Source organism: Physeter macrocephalus, unplaced genomic scaffold (genome assembly GCF_002837175.3).
Source record: "Physeter macrocephalus isolate SW-GA unplaced genomic scaffold, ASM283717v5 random_320, whole genome shotgun sequence".
NCBI classification, from domain to species: Eukaryota; Metazoa; Chordata; class Mammalia; order Artiodactyla; family Physeteridae; genus Physeter; species Physeter macrocephalus.
The window spans coordinates 53,545-72,407 of NW_021145621.1; the positions used below are offsets into that span (position 1 = coordinate 53,545).

General features: G+C 52.3%; 1 protein-coding gene across 1 annotated transcript; it reads right to left on the reverse strand.

Annotated features, from left to right (window-relative positions):
- Positions 1-534: 534 nt before the first annotated feature.
- On the reverse strand, positions 535-17,924 carry LOC114485020 (ubiquitin-protein ligase E3B). Its single transcript, XM_028485203.2, has 10 exons — positions 17,788-17,924; positions 13,144-13,320; positions 12,908-13,018; positions 10,910-11,047; positions 10,488-10,553; positions 8,604-8,662; positions 5,820-6,002; positions 5,234-5,345; positions 3,635-3,727; positions 535-2,747 (listed from the first exon to the last, which is right to left on the reverse strand). Exons 1-10 carry the CDS (start codon positions 17,884-17,886, stop codon positions 2,556-2,558), a joined length of 1,230 nt encoding a protein of 409 aa, XP_028341004.1. The 5' UTR covers positions 17,887-17,924; the 3' UTR covers positions 535-2,555.
- Positions 17,925-18,863: the final 939 nt, after the last annotated feature.

Here is an 18,863-nt window from a genome sequence, read left to right on the forward strand (position 1 = left end):
AGGTGCCCCCAGGCCAGGGCGGGCAGCAAGAACTCACGGGAGGAGCTGCAAAGACCGGCAGGGTTGAGATGGGCTTTCTGCTGAGTGTAAACCTGGGCTTGTGTAACAGGAAGAGACAGGGCTGGCGTGTCCTGCAAACGCGACCCTCAGTAATGGAGGAAAGCCGAATACACCCAGATTAGCTGGAAAATCTTACTTTGAGCGCTTCTGAATTATCTGGATTCTTTTCAACAAACCCGTCGCCATTTTACGTTACTGTGGAAGGCATGTAATGCAGGGTGGTGGCTGCCTCTGGGAAATGCGTGAGTAGGATGGGCAGCATGGAGGGTGCCTAAGGGGGCTTTAGCTTTATCTGGAAGGTGACACACCGTCCACCACTGCAGACCCTGGTGAGGCAGTGAGCCCCGGCTGTCTGCTGTTATCATCCTCTGCGTCTTCCTCCTGCTGTGGGAGCCTGCATGCTCTTTAAGCCCCAGACGCCCCATCTTGAGCTCTCCAGGCACTCGGTTGGAAAGTGCTCCTTCCCCACATAAAAAGCGGAACAAAGCCACTGTGTGCTGAGTACAAATTTAATAAAGCTTTTGTTGTTTTAATCCAAAGTTATCTATGAAAACAAGCTCCACCCCACAACTTTTTACAGCCATCAAGAGCCATCGAGGTGTCTGTGAACACCACCTAGAAAAGTACAGACTCGGGGTTTCAGATAGTGCAATACTTCCACCTGCTGAAGTTAAATGAAGTTACAAACTACCCCTCCTCATCAGAAGAACAAAGTTGATGCTGGTGCTTAGGAACCCACTCTCTGCATCCCACACCGGCAGACCCCTAGGGAATAAGAATCAAACCTCTTAATGCAGGTTGACAATCCTTTAGGCACCAGCATAAACGCACCCACCTGCCCAGAGCACAACACGCACGTTTAAAAGGAATTTTCCAAGGAATCGAGTGTTTAAAGATGGTGGCAAGTCCACAGAATCGGAGATTACTGACAAATCTTAATAATAATAAGAGTAATAAATTCCTATCTGTCTTTAAATTCCTTGCTCTCTCCCCATCAAGGTAAACACGTGCTCTGTTTTGTAGAAGGCTGGGGCTCTAACATGGCCAAACTTGCGCTTGGGCAGGACGCCGGCACCCGGCTGAAACCGTCTGCCCGAGGCCATGGAGACAGGTCCTGCCCGCTTTGCCGCCAACATGAAGGTTCTTTCTGGAAGGTGTTTTGCTATTTGGAAGAGAGCTGCGAGCCCTCTGCCGGCTCCTGGCCTCTAGTCTGGCTTCAGTCTGGCTGGTGGGGATGCACCAGGAGTGTGGTGACGTGGGCGAGGCTGGGTGGCTGTCCACACAGAACACTAACATGGCTTCTGCCTCAATTCCCTGGATCTAGAGTACACTTCTCGCGATAAAGGTGAAGAATGATGGCAGAAGAGTGCAATGGGTTGGAAGAGAAAACAAAGTGATAAACCCAAAACCAAAAAACCCGGAGGGCCCGTGAGTCTCCTCAGCCTCGTGAGCCTCCGTCAGTGCAAAGGGCTCCCGGGTTCCCAGTGCCGAGGAAGGACGGGAAACAAGACCCAAGTTTCTTGGGACTTTTACAATCTACAGAGTAAAGCCACTGCCCAGATGGGACAGGTACCTTCAGCTGGTGTTTGTTCCTCACTAGACGACAAGTGTGGCCAACAAGCAGGGGAAAGGCAGCCGCCCTCCCCAGCAATCAGCAGGCTTCGAGTAACAGCTAGTGCCTTCTGGAAACGGAGCCGCTCTTAAGGACCGTTGGGTCTTTTTCTCCCAAACCCGGGATGCCAACATGAGTGCCCAAGACGGGAGCAAGCCAGAAGGGACTCCCCGGCAGCCCGGCTGCTGAGGACCCGGAGCATCTGAGGTGAGAATGGGCAGAGGACCGCCGCCGAGTGGAACTCGTGGCTCTGAGGTGGGAGCAGCGCCCTGAGCTTCCGGTGCTCCGTGGTCTCACCGGCAGGCACCTCTGCTGCCTGGGAGCAGGTGGGCCTGGCTATCTGGAGAGAGGCTGCTGCGGACGGGGCGGAGGCTGAGACTCTGTCGGGTGCATAGAGGCTTGGCGAGGCCTTACCTGAGTAAAGAGTTTTCAGAAACGGAAGGGGAGCATCTCACGTTTGGTCGGCTTCGTGCATTCAGGCCCATGCCCATTCTGGAGCCTTGGTGTTCCTGAGACTTGTTCATGCATGGCTCGCTCAGAAAGTTAAGGAACAGAAACTCACGAAAAGACCAAATTAACAAAAAAAGAAGCCCCACTGCCATCACAGGCCTCGGCTTCAGGCCACTGTAAAGTAGGAAAGAAGGACCAATGCTGGCGGAATCTGGAGGTTTATTTTCAACACCCCCTTCCTGTTAGTGTCACCTGGAGAGTGTCGGGTAGCTTTTTCACGTGCATCCAAAGTTCTTGAGGCCACAGGGGGGTCTCATGGCTATAGAGAGGGTCTGGGGGCCACCGTCCCCTGGCACGTCAGTCGTGCTCCCAGGGGAACGCCGCCTCTTGGGGCTGAGGGTGCTTGGGAGCCCAGAGTCTGCGAGGACGGGAGCTAGGAGAGCTCGAAGCCCGTGTTCATGCTGATGGCGTAGCGCAGCTTCTCCCGCAGTACGCTCTTCTTGCTGTAGTTGGGCAGCTTGAGCAGGTTGAAGCAGGTGGAGGAGGTGGGCAGGCGGCCACCTGGCTCCCGCTTGCGGATGGTAAAGAAGCCGCGCAGGACGCTGCCCAGGGTGTCCCCGGTGTCCTGCAAGCACACCCCACAGCCTCAGGTTGGGGGGTGCCCGGGGAGAGAGCTGGACTGGCCCCCTGCGGAGGACAACCAGCCTGGAGAGGTGGGTGCGCAGAAGCAAGCCTGGCCCCTGGGGTCCCGCACGGCGGAAGCCTGCGTGAAGCAGCATTTGGAACCAGGACCTCTGGTTTAACTGCTAACCATCGGTATACCAATGTGCAAAGAGCCGGAACACTGTAAAAATGTTATGGTAACAAACTCCTTCCTGACCTTGCCAGCGCTGCAGCCTGCGACAGACCGTAACTTGGGGCAGCCTTCCTTAAGTAAGGGGGCTGAGGGTCGTCTAGTGCCACCTAAGAGGAGGGATCGGCGTGAGGGCGGTGGCATCGTGGAAGGCAGCTACACTCAGAGGCCACTGGGTTTTTATGGGGGGTGAGAAACTTACAACAACAGCTACCATCTGAGCACCCACTATGGGTCCGGCTTGTGGCACACAGAACACGGTAACCCCTAAGGCGTCCACTCTCCCTCTGCAGAGGAGGGAATGAGGCTGCGTACCCAGGTATGCACAGCTGGCAAGTGGAGGAGTCGAAGCCTGCGCTTGTCCAATTCCTGAGCCCACGCTCCAACCCCTCTCCCGCACTGCCGCTCAGACCTGTACCAGCAGCTACGAAAAACGCCCCGCAGGTATTCTTCCCCCAGGGAGTAACGAGAAAGGGACCTCCAGGAGAGCTGAGGCCCCAAAGTGGCCCGCCTGCGCTCCTGGCCCGAGAACCACGATACCTTCTCACCTGGCCAAGGAGCCTGGCTGCCCGCCCTGTGGATACGACTGGGTAAGCGCCCCACCCGGAAGGTGCAGCAGACCCTGCCAAGAGGGGCCGGCTCTTCCCCAGCAGCGGTACCTGATCATCCGACACTTCCACACAGCGGATGGAGAAGGGAGGTTTGAGGTAGGCAAATCCCAGGAGGGGGGGCCTGGAGCAGCTGGTCACAAACTGCAACACAAAGCAGTGCCGGGAGTCAGAGTGTGCCTGGCTGACGCCGTCCTCAGGGAGAGACCACTCGTCCTCAGGGAGAGACCACTCGACAAGAGCACGGGAGAGGGGGAGGGGGAGGGAGGAGCCAGTGAGGGAGAGGGAGGAGCCAGTGAGGGAGAGGGAGGAGCCAGTGGGCCCGCTAAGTGTGTCGCGGGGAGGCCTGAGCCGAGGGCCGAGGCCAGGGGCACGCATCACACCACCCATCATGAGTGCTCACTCTGCACCTGCCTCCCCGCTCGGCTTCTTCGCCACGCACAGAGGATGTGCACGCGGGCCTGCTGGGTTGCCGGGCAGCCCCTGTGAGCTTGGTTCCTAATCTCCTCTCAGCACGTTAACAAAAACCAGGCCTCAGGAGCCAGCGGGGCTGAGGGCGGACCAAGGTACTGGATGCCCCAAATGGGGCCTGTGGGCAGCCAGCCTCGCTTCCTTGCTACACTCTTGGAATTCCTTGCATTTTCCAGACGGCAGCTCCTGTGTCATTTCCCAAAATGACTAGTCCTGCCTGGACAGAGGCATCTACCCACCTGGAAATCCAAGTGCTTAACCTGCACAGGGAAATCCTAAGAAACCGTTCGCTTTCTTTAGTTCAACATTAGCCCAACGCTCTCCCTTCTCTAGAGGATCTAGGGACCTGCTACTTACAACACCGAGCTGTGCTTCAAAACTCCATGTCAGGCTGAGTGTTTGGGTCTTAAAATAAATATTACCATTTAAACAATGTTATAAATGGTAGTGAGATTCCTGAGACCATCCAAAAAGTTTACGTGTCATGCTTCAAAAACGGTTTTTACAAGAAGTATTGACAAGATATATTACTATTCTAATATCCTGTATTTTCCACCATAAAGACCACAGCAGCAGATCCTATTTAGAAGCATTTCCACACTGTGCTATGTCCTCTGTGAAGCCGAGCTCAGCTAATCATACCACAGGTGCTGTGTGACTCGACCCGTTTGAAGGATGAGGAAACAGATGCAGGTGAGTCCGTGCCCCTCCCAGTTCAGGCCGATCAGGCCTGCTGCCCGCTGCCAGCCAGAGCTGGTCCAGGGAGGGAGGGGTGGTCAGTCTCCTGGGACAGGAGGAGGATTGGAGGGCAGGGAGTGCCTTGGGGCTCTGCTATTATATTTAAAGAAAGTACAGTCACATTCTCTCCTGTACAACAGTTCTGTGGCTTCCCCCTGGCTCTGGGGCTGTCTGCAGCCACAGAAAAGGGCAGGCACAGGACAAGGAACTGCAGGTGTGGTGACAGGCCACCCAGAGACATAAACATGCCTGCTGTGAGGGGCACTGACCATGTGGTTAGGAGAGACCGGCTTTCCTCTTTCTAGGAGAGGGGGGTAAGCAGCTCTACAGGTTGGCAGACACTGTTATGCCTACAAGAGGCCCTGTTGGAAAAGCTGGTTCTCTTGAGAATCAACTTCTGGAATTATGTCCCCCTGCACGTATAGGTAACATATGAAATACCTTCAGAAACATGGCTCTCTCGTCGGGCGTGAAGTCAGAGGCCAGGATATCCCAGAGCCAGATAATGACCCTGTGACTTCCATGGAAACCACCGTAGTACACTGTGTGCTTCCTGAAAACAATGCAGACAAGGGCTCAACCACACATTTTGACGGGCGCTTACAGACACAGGCAGGCAGGGAATTTAGACAAGTGGCACAGCAAGCTCTGGCCAGCCTGGGTGACGACAAACTTCTCTTAAGCCAGAAGTTCATGCCTTAGTAACCCCAGGCCCTGGAAGCTCAGTGGTTGGAGCGCTGCATCGTAGGCCCTGTTGTTTCCCAGCAGAGCCGACGGGAGACCCTGCACCACTGTTTCCTGGGACTTTGGAGAGCCCCACGGGCCTCAAGCTCTGCTTCTGCTTGTCTGTCTCCAGGCAGACAAGGGCTTGAGCTTTTCTTCCAAAGCAACTCACCCAGAGATCAGGGAGGAGGAGTCCATCTGGAGACAGGACCCTGAAAACTCTCCAAAAGGAACCCAGCAAAGGAGCAGCTTGCTTTCTTGGAGACCTAAGAATTTCAACCTTGTCCCTGCACTCACTCCTTACTTTAAATCTTCCAGATCGATCTCAGCATTGTCCCCGGAGATGAGTCGCTGTAGCTCAGGGGTCGAGAACATCCGGGTCCACTCAGGTTTGATGATGGAACGGAATCCACTAATGAGGGCAGCTGTCTGGTTCTTGATTTGAGTGTGCATTCGAAAGTGGGCCATCAGATGGATATAGCTAATTCTGTTGCCAACAAGGGAAAACAACGGAAATTAACAGGACAGGGTGGGCGGTTGCTGATCGGTTGAAAGATGAGTCCAGGCAGTTCTGAACCATTTTACAAAAACACAAATAGGGGCTTCCCTGGTGGCGCAGTGGTTGAGAGTCCACCTGCCGATGCAGGGGACACGGGTTCGTGCCCTGGTCCGGGAAGATCCCACATGCCGCAGAGCGGCTGGGCCCGTGAGCCATGGCCGCTGAGCCTGCGCGTCCGAAGCCTGTGCTCCGCAACGGGAGAGGCCACAACACTGAGAGGCCCACGTACCGCAAAAAAACAAAACAAAACAAAAAAACCACAAATAGCACCAGAGCACTTCACCAGAACAACGGCGATGAGGATGACAGCCCTCCTGAACGGCCCACGGTGTGCCACTGTGAAAGCGTTAGTGTCAAGGGCGTCACCTCATGCACTCCTCCCAAAAGCCAGTGGGTCAGACATTGGGGTAACCTCACTGTCAAGAATCAAAGTGAGACATTCTCCAGCTAAGGAGAGGGCCCTTCTTAGGACAAAGGGACTTTTATTTAACTTCATCCTTTTGGACATAAACCAATTAAGATACTGTTCAGTCCTCCAGAGAAAAAATTGTTTCATGTTGAAACTTCAACCAAAACCTTGCTAGACTGGACAAGGAGTCTAGGCCATGAGAAGATAAGGCTGCGGAAAGTTTTAACCTTACGCAGCTGGCTGACGATTAGGCTTAACGCGGAAGTTGGAGCACTAACAACGGTTCCAAGCAGCCGGTCTTCCAGGTCTGCTTTCACCAACACAAGTAGTTCATCTGCAGCTGCACAATGCAACGCTTCTGCCCAGGTGAAATCCCTTTTCACAGGCTTGCCAGCATTGCTGATTTCTTAGCAAACCATTTACTCAGATGAAAGATTGTGAGCCCAGCCCAGGTACAACTCTCAAAATTCCAAATTAAGTACAGTCCCAATATATCTGTTTTACCCCACGATGCTCAGACCTGAGTTACTGACCTGGAAAATATGCCTATTTAAAAAAAGCTTCCAGTGGCAACCTTGCACACTGATATACTTAAATATGATTTTTTTCTATCGCTGCTATTCCTTTCATGTACTCGTTGAAGCAGGTGACTAATACGGTTCCATTTTACCAAAAGAGGGAGGGAGCCTCGGAGACTTTCCCATCGAACACCCAGGAAGTGCAAGCTCAAGTATCACTCTGCAGGAGCAGGTCCTGGTGATGTTAGGCCTTTTAAGAGTCTGCAGGACAGAACGTCCTTGCCCTTATACTGAGGTTTTATGCTAAGAACACGTAAGAGTTTGTGAAATGACTTTCCACGTAGGTTTCCAGGCAGGACAGGAACTTCACTCCAACCCAGGCTGCATCAACCCACCTCCACTGGCTGCTGTACATACGGCTCCTACCATCATCCCCGTGCCACGCCTGGCAAAACAGGGCCCATCTGAGGGTAACATATCTGATGATGGTGAGATCACTGCTTTCATTTATTAAGGGCCTCCTTTGAGCCAGACATCCTGGAAGGTACTTTACATGCGTTCTCACGTGAAACCCTCTGAAGGGATGATTACAGGCACACGGTGGGCAGGCTCAGGACCCACCCTGCTCTCTGACACCCGCAGGCAGCTTCCACCCACCCTGTGGCCCCTCTTCTTTCTCAGCTGTCACTCTAACGCCCCGTGGCCAAGAGTCAAAATGGGTGTATTTCAATCATGGTGAGAATTGGGTCTGCTCTCCTGAGTATTCTGACAGTCTAAATAAAAGCTCCCTGAGCGCATGGACTGACTGATCCGACCCGAGAGGGACACGATGCTTGGGGACACTGGGCTGTGATGTCCATCTGATCCAAATAACTCCCCGTGTAGGACTAAGCTCTCACCTGTCACTGAAGAGAGTGATGCTCAGATTAACAGTTCAGATGCTCAGCTGAGCCTAGTGGCAGGAGATTGACAGATTGACAAAAGGGCCAGTATCTACTCCTTGAGCCGGGTCCTACTGTTTAATTAGGTGAGTACAGGGCTGGGTGGAGACATGCATGGAGGGGCTTTGCTTTGAGGGACCATTTATGATAGATTCCTAAAAGCCTGTTATCTGTGACAAGAGCTGCTGGGCCTCAGGGTCTCCCCACGTCTGAGGACCTGTCTGCTGCATCTGCATTCATCACTGTGTCTTCTCAAGGAAAGTATTTTATACAACTGCCACACACCCTCATTCCAAAATGATCTGCCCCTCCAAGGAAGGAGTCTTTCCGCCTCCGTGCCCTCTGGGTTCAGGACTTCGTGCCCGACCGGCTCAGAACCCATCTGTCTGCATCTAGAGCCGTCATTAAATTCCTAGGAACACCACGGCCTGGGTGCCTCTGACTTTAGAATTGCTACTGCAAAATATAAATTGTCAATTCTTATTTTGCAAATCGAATTTAATAAGATTTCGGCCTATGAACTGTAACCAGTAAATTCCATTATGATATTTATGGCCTCTTTCTACTTCAATTTATCTTAATAAATTCCCAAAGTAAGCCCAGAGAGCCAGAATGAAGTCTTTTCAAGTGGTGACCTTAAAAATCTAATTGCCATACTCACTTATTTTCATTTGTAACAGGAATGGTCTTCCCTCCAGGAATCAGTTCATGGCAAACAAGCTGGGGGAGAGGAAGGGGAACAATTACTCAAGAGAATTCTAATGAGAAAATAAAGCTTCCTGAAGATGAAAGGGCCTGATGCCGACATCCATAATAACGACAGAGGAAGATGAGACGTGTTTGGGAACAATCATTTTCACAAAAAGCCAGGGCTTAAATATCAACAAGCCGGCCCTGCATGATCAATATGACAGGTTCCTCCTCATCTGATCCTCATTCAAACGTGTGTATTAAGGCTCCAGGGTGTCGTGAAGGGGAATGTGTTAGCAATGAAGAGCACAGGCGGACGGATAAATAAACGCTGGTACAACCATACCTTGGAATACAGTGGCGCTATTAAAAAAATATGATGAAGAAGTATATTTCTTGAAAAGGTGGGGGGAAAGAGCAGATTATATAACAGCAGGCAAGGTATGCAAAAAATTATATATGTGCCCAGGGAGAAAAAACCTAAAAAGGCTCAGAGGCCACATGTTAACAGTGGTGCTCTCCAGGCACCAGCACTGTAGGTGGTTTTCTCTTTCACCTTTATGCTTTTATTGTAGCTGAATTTTTGGTTAGAAGTTTGCATTATTTTTATAGTCAGGACAGAAGATTAAGAATGTTGGGAAGAAGTCTCAAAATCTGATTAAAGATTCAAAAACGCTATAGAATCAACTGCTTTCCTCAACTTCAAGAAGTCTTGTGGGTCACCTAAAAATCAAAGAATGCATCATTTCAAAGCTAATTTTAATAGAAATTCTACTAACATAATATACTGTAACTCTAGAGACCTGGAAAGGAGTAATGGTGCCCTCTAGTCCCACGGCTATCAACATCTCGGGGCTGATGCCGCAGGATGTTAAAGCTGGATGGCCCTTAGGAATGCCCAGCCTGGTGTTTCCCACAATAGGTTCCAGGGAACTCCTGGTCTGTGCACCACTATCTGGAGAATCTCTCTGTGAGGTGGTGTGCCCCCTGAAAGAGGAGTTCTGTGACCAAATGAGCTGGGGAAGGTTGAGGTTAACACAGCCACAGCAGGTTTCTTTCTCATGGGCTTCTTAGGGCCCTGATGTGCCAGCGTGCTCAGTGGCTCTTCAGGAGGAGGACAGGGCGTGTGATCTAGAGGGCGTCTGGTGACACTGGTCCCAGCAAAGACTCATTCGGCAAATGGCATTGTTGAGATAAGCAAAGTGTGGCTCAGGGATAATGAGTGACCTCGCTGAGGCCCTGGGAAGCCGGCCCTGTACTACGAGCTCCAGAGCAGCCCTAACACCACACGCACGCTGGGGCTCATGCAGGGGTCCGGGGATGCAGATGGAGGGGCTGGGAGCCCTGCAAGGAAAATCAGGACAGAGAAAGTCTGGGGGAAGCCCCTCTGCTGCCACGACTTCAAGGGTCTTTTTTCCCTGCTCCGCTCTCCATGCCGAGGAGGAGCAAGGACAGGATTCTGTTAGAGGCACACCCTGTCAGGCGGTTTCTTCCCCATGTCTCAGTCATGATCCTCTAGAACAGCTAATCCTCACCATGGTAACGAAAAGCAGTGTACAAAGTAGGAGTCACAGCTTCCATCAGAAATGACCCCAAAGTGCCCTGGAAGCTGAGCAGGGTCTCTGTGGGAGCTCTCTGGGTGGCAAGCAGGCCAAGGCCAGGTCAGCTGGGAAGGGGAGGGGAGCGCCCTCCCTCCTGGCAGGATGGCAAAGGGGCTGGGGAGGCAGAGGAGAAGGGTGGACAGACAGACAGAACCCCAGTCTGTGGGTCTCCTGGGGAAAACACCCAGAGTAGGGCAGGTCTTAGGAACCCAAAGGGGGGAGGGGGAAGAAGGTTCAGCCAGAGGCCCACCTACCTGACCCATGACATCCTCATCATATGACAGTGTCAGGCCCAAGTCAGCAATGTCCCCATCGTACCGCTAAAGCAACAGAGAAAGGGACAATGTAGGAGCCAAGGAGTGCTACATCCTTGAAGGTTTTAACACTCCCCGCCTATGACATTGGCTTGGGCAGCCACCACTGTGGCTGCCGTACAAGTTGAAACAAAGGAAAAGGCCACTCATCACCTGGAGGAAGGAGGCTGTGAGCATCAGTCCCGGGAGGAAGTGTCCAGGAGGGACATGAGGCCCTGCAGTGGCTAAGGAGCGTGTCACTTCACCACAGCAGGAAATCCCACTCCACCCCATGACGACGGGGTACAGCTGAACCCCACGGGGCATCACTTGGCTGAGTTCCCACCGGCACTCAGCTAAGCCATGCCGCCTTCCACACTGACCTTAATGGAAGTGAGGTTTTTATAGAACTCGGAGTCCAGAGAAGGCAGTTCATCCACAGAGCTGTAGAAGACACTGTGGTGGTGCCCGAGCAGCTGGCTCAGGAAGAAGGATGCAAAGGGCACGTCCACCACAATTCCCTGCCAGAGAGGAGACAGGAGCTGCCACCTGCCGCCCAGGAGCCCGTCTTGGTGATCTCATCCAGGGCGGCTCGGGCTGCAGATGGGGCTCCGAGGGCGCCAATGCCATCTCTAGACTTCCTAAATTTTCAATCTGGAGAGCAACACCTCCCTACCACCTAAACACAGTTGAGCGCCTCCTGGGGACATTACCACATAGCGGTTAAGGGCCCAGGCTTTGCAGCCGCACAGCTCAGGGATCACATCCTAGCTCCGCTGCTGCTAGGCCACGGGACATTGGCTTTATCATCTGTAAATGGGGACCAGAACAGCCTCAGTTTTAAGGGTGGGGAAAGTTTCCAGGAGGAAGGGATAGCTGAGCAGGAGGCCTTTAGTACAAGGCTCACAGGTGCCCTCCACGGCTAGAACACAGGTCTGTGTGGCCCCAGCATGGGGTGTGAAGGAGGGGGTGAGCGAGAAGGCCAGGGAGGCAAACAGGGCAGATCAGGAAGAGCTCATAAGCCTCCTGGAGTCTGGATTCTATCCAGAGGGCAGCAGGGAGCCCTGGGAGGGCTCTCCGCAGGGATACTTCCTGTGGGGAATGGCCTGGAGGCAGGGACACAGCCCGGAAGCCCTTGTACAACGCCAGGAACTTCAGACACACTGTACTGGGTGGAGAGAGGTGTGCGGGCTGGAGACACTGAGAAGGGAGAGCCAATCAAACCCCACTGACAGGCCTGTCCTGAGGGCGAATGTGAAGTGAGTTAACACAGGCCACTCCTCATCAGGACCCAGGAGATCCTTATTGCGGGAGAGGGAGGAGACGGAGACTAGACCCAGGAAGTGGGGGAGGACATTTACAAAGCGAGGAAGTGGTGTTTTTCAGCTGGCCCAGCCTCTTCTGGGTCTCATCACAGCTACACGTTCAAAGGAAAAACACAGCATATTCCCAGACAGGGCGGGCCTCATGGGTTTTGTTTTGTTTTGTTTTGTAAAAAAGGGGAATCAACTGAGAAATTGTCTCCATTTTGCAGATGTGGAAACAGAAGCACAGAGAATGAGCCCAGGCCACCCAACCAGTCCAGGGCAGGAGGAGGCCTGGAGGGTGCTTGGACTCAGATGGGGCACCTGACATCATCACAGCAAGGGCTAAGGCCGTGGACCGGTGCTGTTTACACAGAGAGAACGATGGACTAGTCAAGAGTCAGAGTATGTTCACCCCACATGACCTCCTCTCTCGGCCTGGCCCGCTATAGCTTCTTTGCCTCTGGAAGGCACCCTGGCCTCCCTGGGCTTTGTGATGGGTGTGACATGAGCACTACTCAGGAGGCGGCCGCCTGCGGCTCCGGAGTCCACTGTGAGGCCACAGGGACAGGCTGCTGATGAGCTCAAGCTGGAGCTTTACTTCCTTCCTGGGGAGCAGGATCCCAAGGGCAGGGGGTAAAGCGCCGCCTGCAAGCAGTCCTGCCGGTTGGTGGGCTCTCAGGGGAGAGGGACCAGAGCCGGGAGGGATCGCCCAGAGCTGTGGAAGGCCACACCACCCCGACCCCACGACACCGGGAGCAGCTCAGACATCCTTCCTCCTAATAACAGTGAGGATGGCAGCTCCGACTTCCCCCGTGACCAGCTGCCAGCCACCATGGGAGATGTTTACCTGTATTACCTCATTTACCACCTACAGCAACCCAATAACGTGGCTCTACTATCCCCCCTTCACTGACAAGAACATGGTTGGTGCTGGTTCCTGTCCCTCTCTCCTCGCCTTTATCCTTGTGACAGGTAGTTGCCACTATGTACATGATCACTTACATGTATACGAAGCCCGCGGTACTTAGAACATTTTATTTTCCATTCCTGTTCACTGGTTCTTAACATGCCTACCTCATACACAGCTTTCCCCAGCATCTTGCCCACAAACTCAAAGAGCTGCAGGTAATTCTCATGAATGTAGGACGTGGGCGAAGGGTAGAGTCTCTCGTCCCCACTGGTCGTCTGCAAGGCAAAGGGACGGGTAGGGACAGGGAAGTTAAATGCCTTGCAAGGAGCAAGGGCTTCACTTCTCATCTGGTACCTCTAATCTGGCTGGTGTCAACCACGCTCTCGTGCCCTTTAAATACCTTGAACAGGTTAAGCGCCGGGTCAAACACCCTCTTGATGATCTCTTCCAAGAACTCCTTGAAAACGCCATCTTGATCAATCCCTGCCTCGTCCACCCCGAGGTCATTGACAAACTTCACACGGATGACGCCCTTCATGGCGTGCTGGGAGAGCTGCCGAAGTTGCTCGTAGCCGTCCTGCCAAGGGCAGAATTATAGCCCATTAGGAACCCAAGGCCCCCTGCATAATTCAGGGCTCCCTCCTCAAAGCTCCCTCTCCCCTGTGGGAAGCCTTCCCAGTGTAATTACTAAATGTGTCAGGATGCACGGGAGCATGAGGAGGGCCAGCAGTTTTCACCTGCTTCTAGATGAGAGCCTGTTAAAAGAAAAACTCATTTTGGGGATGTGACTTTACCACTCTTTGGCAAGGGGAGACTGCCCTCAGGAGGATGCAGAGCAGTGAGATGGAGAGATTAGACAAGATAAGTCACGACAAGCTCTCGGTCATCAGACAGGATGGAAGACGCTGAGACAAGATGAAAGCTGTAAGATGAAAAATCAGAGTAGCCCCCCACCACTCAACTCCTGGTACCTTTCCCCAGATCGTGAAAGGCTGTGAGTCATGCTGGGAAATTTAGGTTATTTCCTGAGGGCGCTGGGGAGCCACAGAAGAGGTTAGGCAGAGAGTCACACAACTGGCTTTCTGTCTTAGGAAGATCTTTCTGTTGGAAGCAAAGCAGAGGATGGCGGGAAGCAGGGAGATGGATACCAGGAGTGCTGCTGGGCCTGGAGGAGGGCAGAAGCAGGGGAAGAGAGGCCTCAGCACCTCCGGCTTGCGGTCGGCTCCCTTGAGACATGCAGCCACTGGGCATGTCTCCCTGTCCAGAAAGCTAGGACATGACTCTGGAGCTCTCCTGCTACATCATCGTGCACTGTCTATCTCTTGATTCTGATCTGTCAAGGCCTTCCTGGCTCCAGAGCCTGTCCTCAAATGTATTCCTGGCAGGTGGGTGCTGACAGGCAAGCTGCTTAGGCTTTCATTTCAGAGCAGTGATTATAAAAAACCGTGCTTAGAACACGATAGGGCCCAGGGAAGAGTACTTTGGCCCAGCCTGAGAGGCCCCATAACCAGGGTCAAACTGATGTCTTTAGATACTATCACAGAATAGGTTACAAATCAGCTGCCACGTCCTATTGTGGCCACCCCACGTTCCTCCCCTCAGGCACAACTGCAGTGCTCTCAGATGCTCTGTTGACATCAGACAGGCCATCTCCACAGCACCCACTCACCCGCCAGTCTGGCTCCTTGTCACAGAGCAAATGAGGCCAGTATGGCAACACCTGTTTTGGGGAATGCTTGCTGCCTTCCTGCCGCTCATGTTTTCCGTGTGCTCACCTACTGATGCAAAGGCCTGTGCCATGGTGGCTACCCATCTTATTTAGGAGTTAGGTTCCAAAGTTAGTGAGCAGGGAAAAAAACTACCTCTGAAGTCCCCTAAGTCACCTGAAGGAATAAGAACACGGTTTTGAGTGCACAATCCTGAAAAGTACTTTTTTATGCACATGAAATATGAAAATCATTAAGTTAGATGAAAAGGAGAGAAAAACAGGGAGTCACCAGGCAGCTGCTGCAGCATTTCAATCATTCTGCCTAAATGTAAGGTAATTATCTTGGCACTGAGTGGGGACGGGGAGAGAATTCTAACATGCCCCTGCCTGCAGGACTTCCTCCATTCTGCTTTAAAATGAGGCCTCCCTAACCTTAGCATGTGTTAGGAGGTGTGTCAGTGTCATGCAGATTAAACGAGATGGTCCACGTGAAAGCTCTTAGCAAGTGGTCAAGCTCATGGCAGGAGCTCCAGGAATGTTTGCTGGACTCAAATCTCAGTTTTGCTGGATCAGCCCCACTTTAGCCTCCCTCTGAAACACTGTAGACAGGAATTTGCTGCCCACCTCCTCTGACATACTTCCTGTTGCACCCCACTGCCCTCTCTGGAGGATTCTATATCTGTGCCCCCGGGGAAGGTGAGAGGGGGCCTGGGCGTTCCTCTTCTCTTCTGCATCTCAAAGAGCGGATGCACAGAACACTGAAGTGGGGGGAGGGGGGAAACAGGAGAACTGGCTTCCAGGCCCAACTCTGTCATTGACACCTGAGTGACCTTGAATTCCTCTGGCCTCAGTCCTACCTTTGATGGGGTGAGGGGAAAGGGATGAGCAAGGGTGTGTCCACGGCTCGGCTCCTTCTAGTTCTGCAATCCTGGTGTTCTGGCCCCCGTTCACCCCCTGTGAGGAGAGGCCTTCCTGCAGGACTTTGGACCGTCGCCTGGAAGCCTAATACACAAGCCTCACCTTCAGTACAAACCATAAAAAAGGGGAAAGAATAAAAGCCCAAGATATCATGGGTCAAATATTGGCTTTTTTTTTTTTTTTTTTTGTGGTACGCGGGCCCCTCACCGTTGTGGCCTCTCCCGCTGCGGAGCACAGGCTCCGGACGCGCAGGCTCAGCGGCCATGGCTCACGGGCCCAGCCGCTCCGCGGCACGTGGGATCCTCCCAGACCGGGGCTCGAACCCACGTCCCCTGCATCGGCAGGCGGGCTCTCAACCACTGCGCCACCAGGGAAGCCCAAATATTGGCTTTTTGATGCCCCCTTGTGTCCTAATCAAGCAAAGGCCACTGGGCTCTCAAGTTCTGATACCCAAACCACTGAATCGTGAGAACTGGGGTAACTGAATCAATGACCCTCTCTCCTTCCTAATTCAGTATGAACACCAGTGATCAATTTCATGACAGGATCGATCCCAATGGAATGTAAAGAGGAAAACGGACTTTGCCTAAAATCTAAGACAGAAATCCCTCCTTTGATGTCCCTGAGGGATGTCTAAAAAAGCTGGCCCAGGGTAAGCGGGTGTCTGGTAAATCTCCCAGTGACACTTGAGGAGGGCGTCGGGGATTCTGTCACTCTCAGGAGACACCAGTTTCCACCACCCAGACTCCGCGTTGTGCTGGCCACATGGGAGTGGGTATGAAGGGCGGTGGAATGGAGGAGTTTAAGAGACAGGAAAGGTGCATCTGGGTCCAACAAAGAAAGTGCTGGAGAAATGAGTTCCTACAACACAACTGGGCTTTTTTTTCTTTGAGTCAAAGCAGACATTGCAAACTGGTGGCCAGCAGGTTGAATTTGATGGGCAGACAGGTGTTATCTGACCTTCCAGGTACTTTACAAAAACTGACTAGTTCACAACACAAAGGATCTGTGGATTTCACACAAAACCCTAAATTTTGGTCTTTTCTTAACAAGCCGGAGCATTACAGAGCCCAAACCTCCACAAGGCAATAGTCAGGTGGCCTCTTTTAGAGGCATGTGTTCTCCACCTGCCTACCCTCTCCTGTGCCCCAACACTGAGGATGGTTGTCAGTTGTCCTTTATCAACTCACTTGTGAGGTCAGTCCAAGGGCTGTGTTTCAAGAAAAACGGGAGCAAGCAGTGGAGGTGGAGAATATTTCTATTTGTTTAGCATGCGAACAAAATGCCCCTGTACCGAGACATTCTCAGCACACTCTCAGCGAGCGTTACTCATCTGCATGACTGGCAGGGCCCCTGGGGGCACTTACATTTCTTACCCCTACTTTTGAGAATGTCAAATTCATCTGTTCACCACCTGCTGCCTTTCCCCGGCAGCTGTCAGTGTCAATCATCAGTGGTCAGAGAACTTAAACAAGCTCTCCAGGAGCAACAAACACAGCACAAATGCCCCGAGGCAGAAATGAAAACGCGTGGGGAGGAAGGGCGGCTGCCGATGCCGTTTGCTGGTGGCTGGTGATGCGGCCCCGTGCTGTCCTGGGATCCCCTGACTGTTCTAGGCTGCAGAACATGCCGATGAGGAACTGTGGCTGGAGTATGATGAAAGGCAAGAGAGCAAGCATGGGCAAATCAGCGAAGCCAAGCCACTCCTGGAAATGGGGACGTGGGGCTCAATCACCATACGTGCATATACACTGCACAACGCCGGAGGAGCGTGTGGCAGGCACGATGCAGACACTGCAGGTGCATGCATTTATTATGACAATGTTCAGGGTCTTGTTCCAGGAAAATCAACATATCATGACAACTTCCTGACATACGGAGGACAGTGTCCTGAGGACAGGCACCTATTTCAAAGTCATACAAAGTCGCTGCATGGGAGGAACCCTGGATGCTGGGTTTGGCGTAGGTGGGCCACTTCACATGCATCTCCTAAGTTTATGTCCAAAAAGAACGTGTAGCTCTGTGATCGATGTATTTCCCAGGATGGCTCAGTAACTTAACACCCGCACTCCAGCCTCCACACTCACGGCTGGGCGGCTGGGCAAAGCGCCTGCCAGGACAGACAGAGTCTGCACAGGCATAAGCATGTCTGTCCTCATTTCAGAGGCACAGAGTGTTGGCCACTCTCACCTCGTGGGGTAAAGGGAGGGAAATGCTGCGCTGGGGTCTCCAGAACTGAGGGCGTGTTTAATCAAGCAGTGCTCAAAGCAGCTGGCAGGACAAACAGGCCCTTCCTGCACCCACAGCCCTGGCTTCAGTGTCATAAGATCAAGGAGTGATAAGAACAGTTCAGAGGCAACAGGTCACCCACTAGAAACCCTACGGTTTACAGAGCGCACTTTGCAACAGGCTTCTCACCTCCAACATCCGGGACCGGCGGATGGTAATGTGAGTGACATGAGGGGAGGCGGAGCTGGTCTCCACAAGCCCCAGTCTCTCCTTCTCCTTGGTCACCATGTTTCGGAACAGGAGAACTCTCTGAAATGAGCAAAGGTGAGACCGATAAAGGGGTCAACAACTGAGGATCCCCTAAAACACAATGTACAAAATGAATGAAATGTAAGCACGTGAGAGGCTCCCAGAATGGGACGCTTAGATGTGTGCTACAGGTTAGAAGCGTTTTGTGAGGACAGTAAACATCCCCCCAAACGCTCTTGGGAATTAGAAATATAGCTGAATACATGCCAAGGGGAAAGGTTCCAGAAAGAGTGGTCTGGCTGCAGCCAGAGCCCAGCTAAGAACAGTCTGGGAGAAAAATCATTCTCCTTGTTCAGTCAATAATCCAACGTAAAAACCATGCGGCAGCACGCATCACAGAGGGTGCTTTATATAGCTGTGCCTGCTTTAGAGGAAATCAACAGCATGAATTTAAAACACAGAAACATTTCAAAGATATATATTTTTTACTGTCAGAAATGTGTAAATGACCCTACAGGATAAAGGTCCCTGACCTTTCTACCTGCCTCCTCAAGCACATCACAGTCCCACCAGTAATATTTCTCAAGTATCATTTAAAGAGAACCCTCTCGCATTCTCAAGATTCTGATAGGCCCCTTTAGGAGAGCATCGACCTCCGGCCCCATCCTGTAATAGCACTCAAATCATGTCAGCGGAATGAACGAATAACTCCAACCTCAGCTGTTTTTCTGAAAAATGGAAATCTCCCCAAAGTCAAGAACATTGTTAAATACAAATAATAACAGTAATAATAATAACAGCTGCAGTAATAATAAGAGCTAAGTATACACGAGGGGAGGCTACTGCATTTTCATTTGATCATTCTATTAGCTCCCTGAAGTAAATCTGGTTGAGACAGAAAAAGCCACTGCCGACAACCTCTTGAGATGGGGGATGTGCTCAATGGAGGGACTAGTCAGTGAAGGGGCGCCATGTGGCTGGTTTACAAGTCTAGAAACTAGGACTGAAGTGCCCTG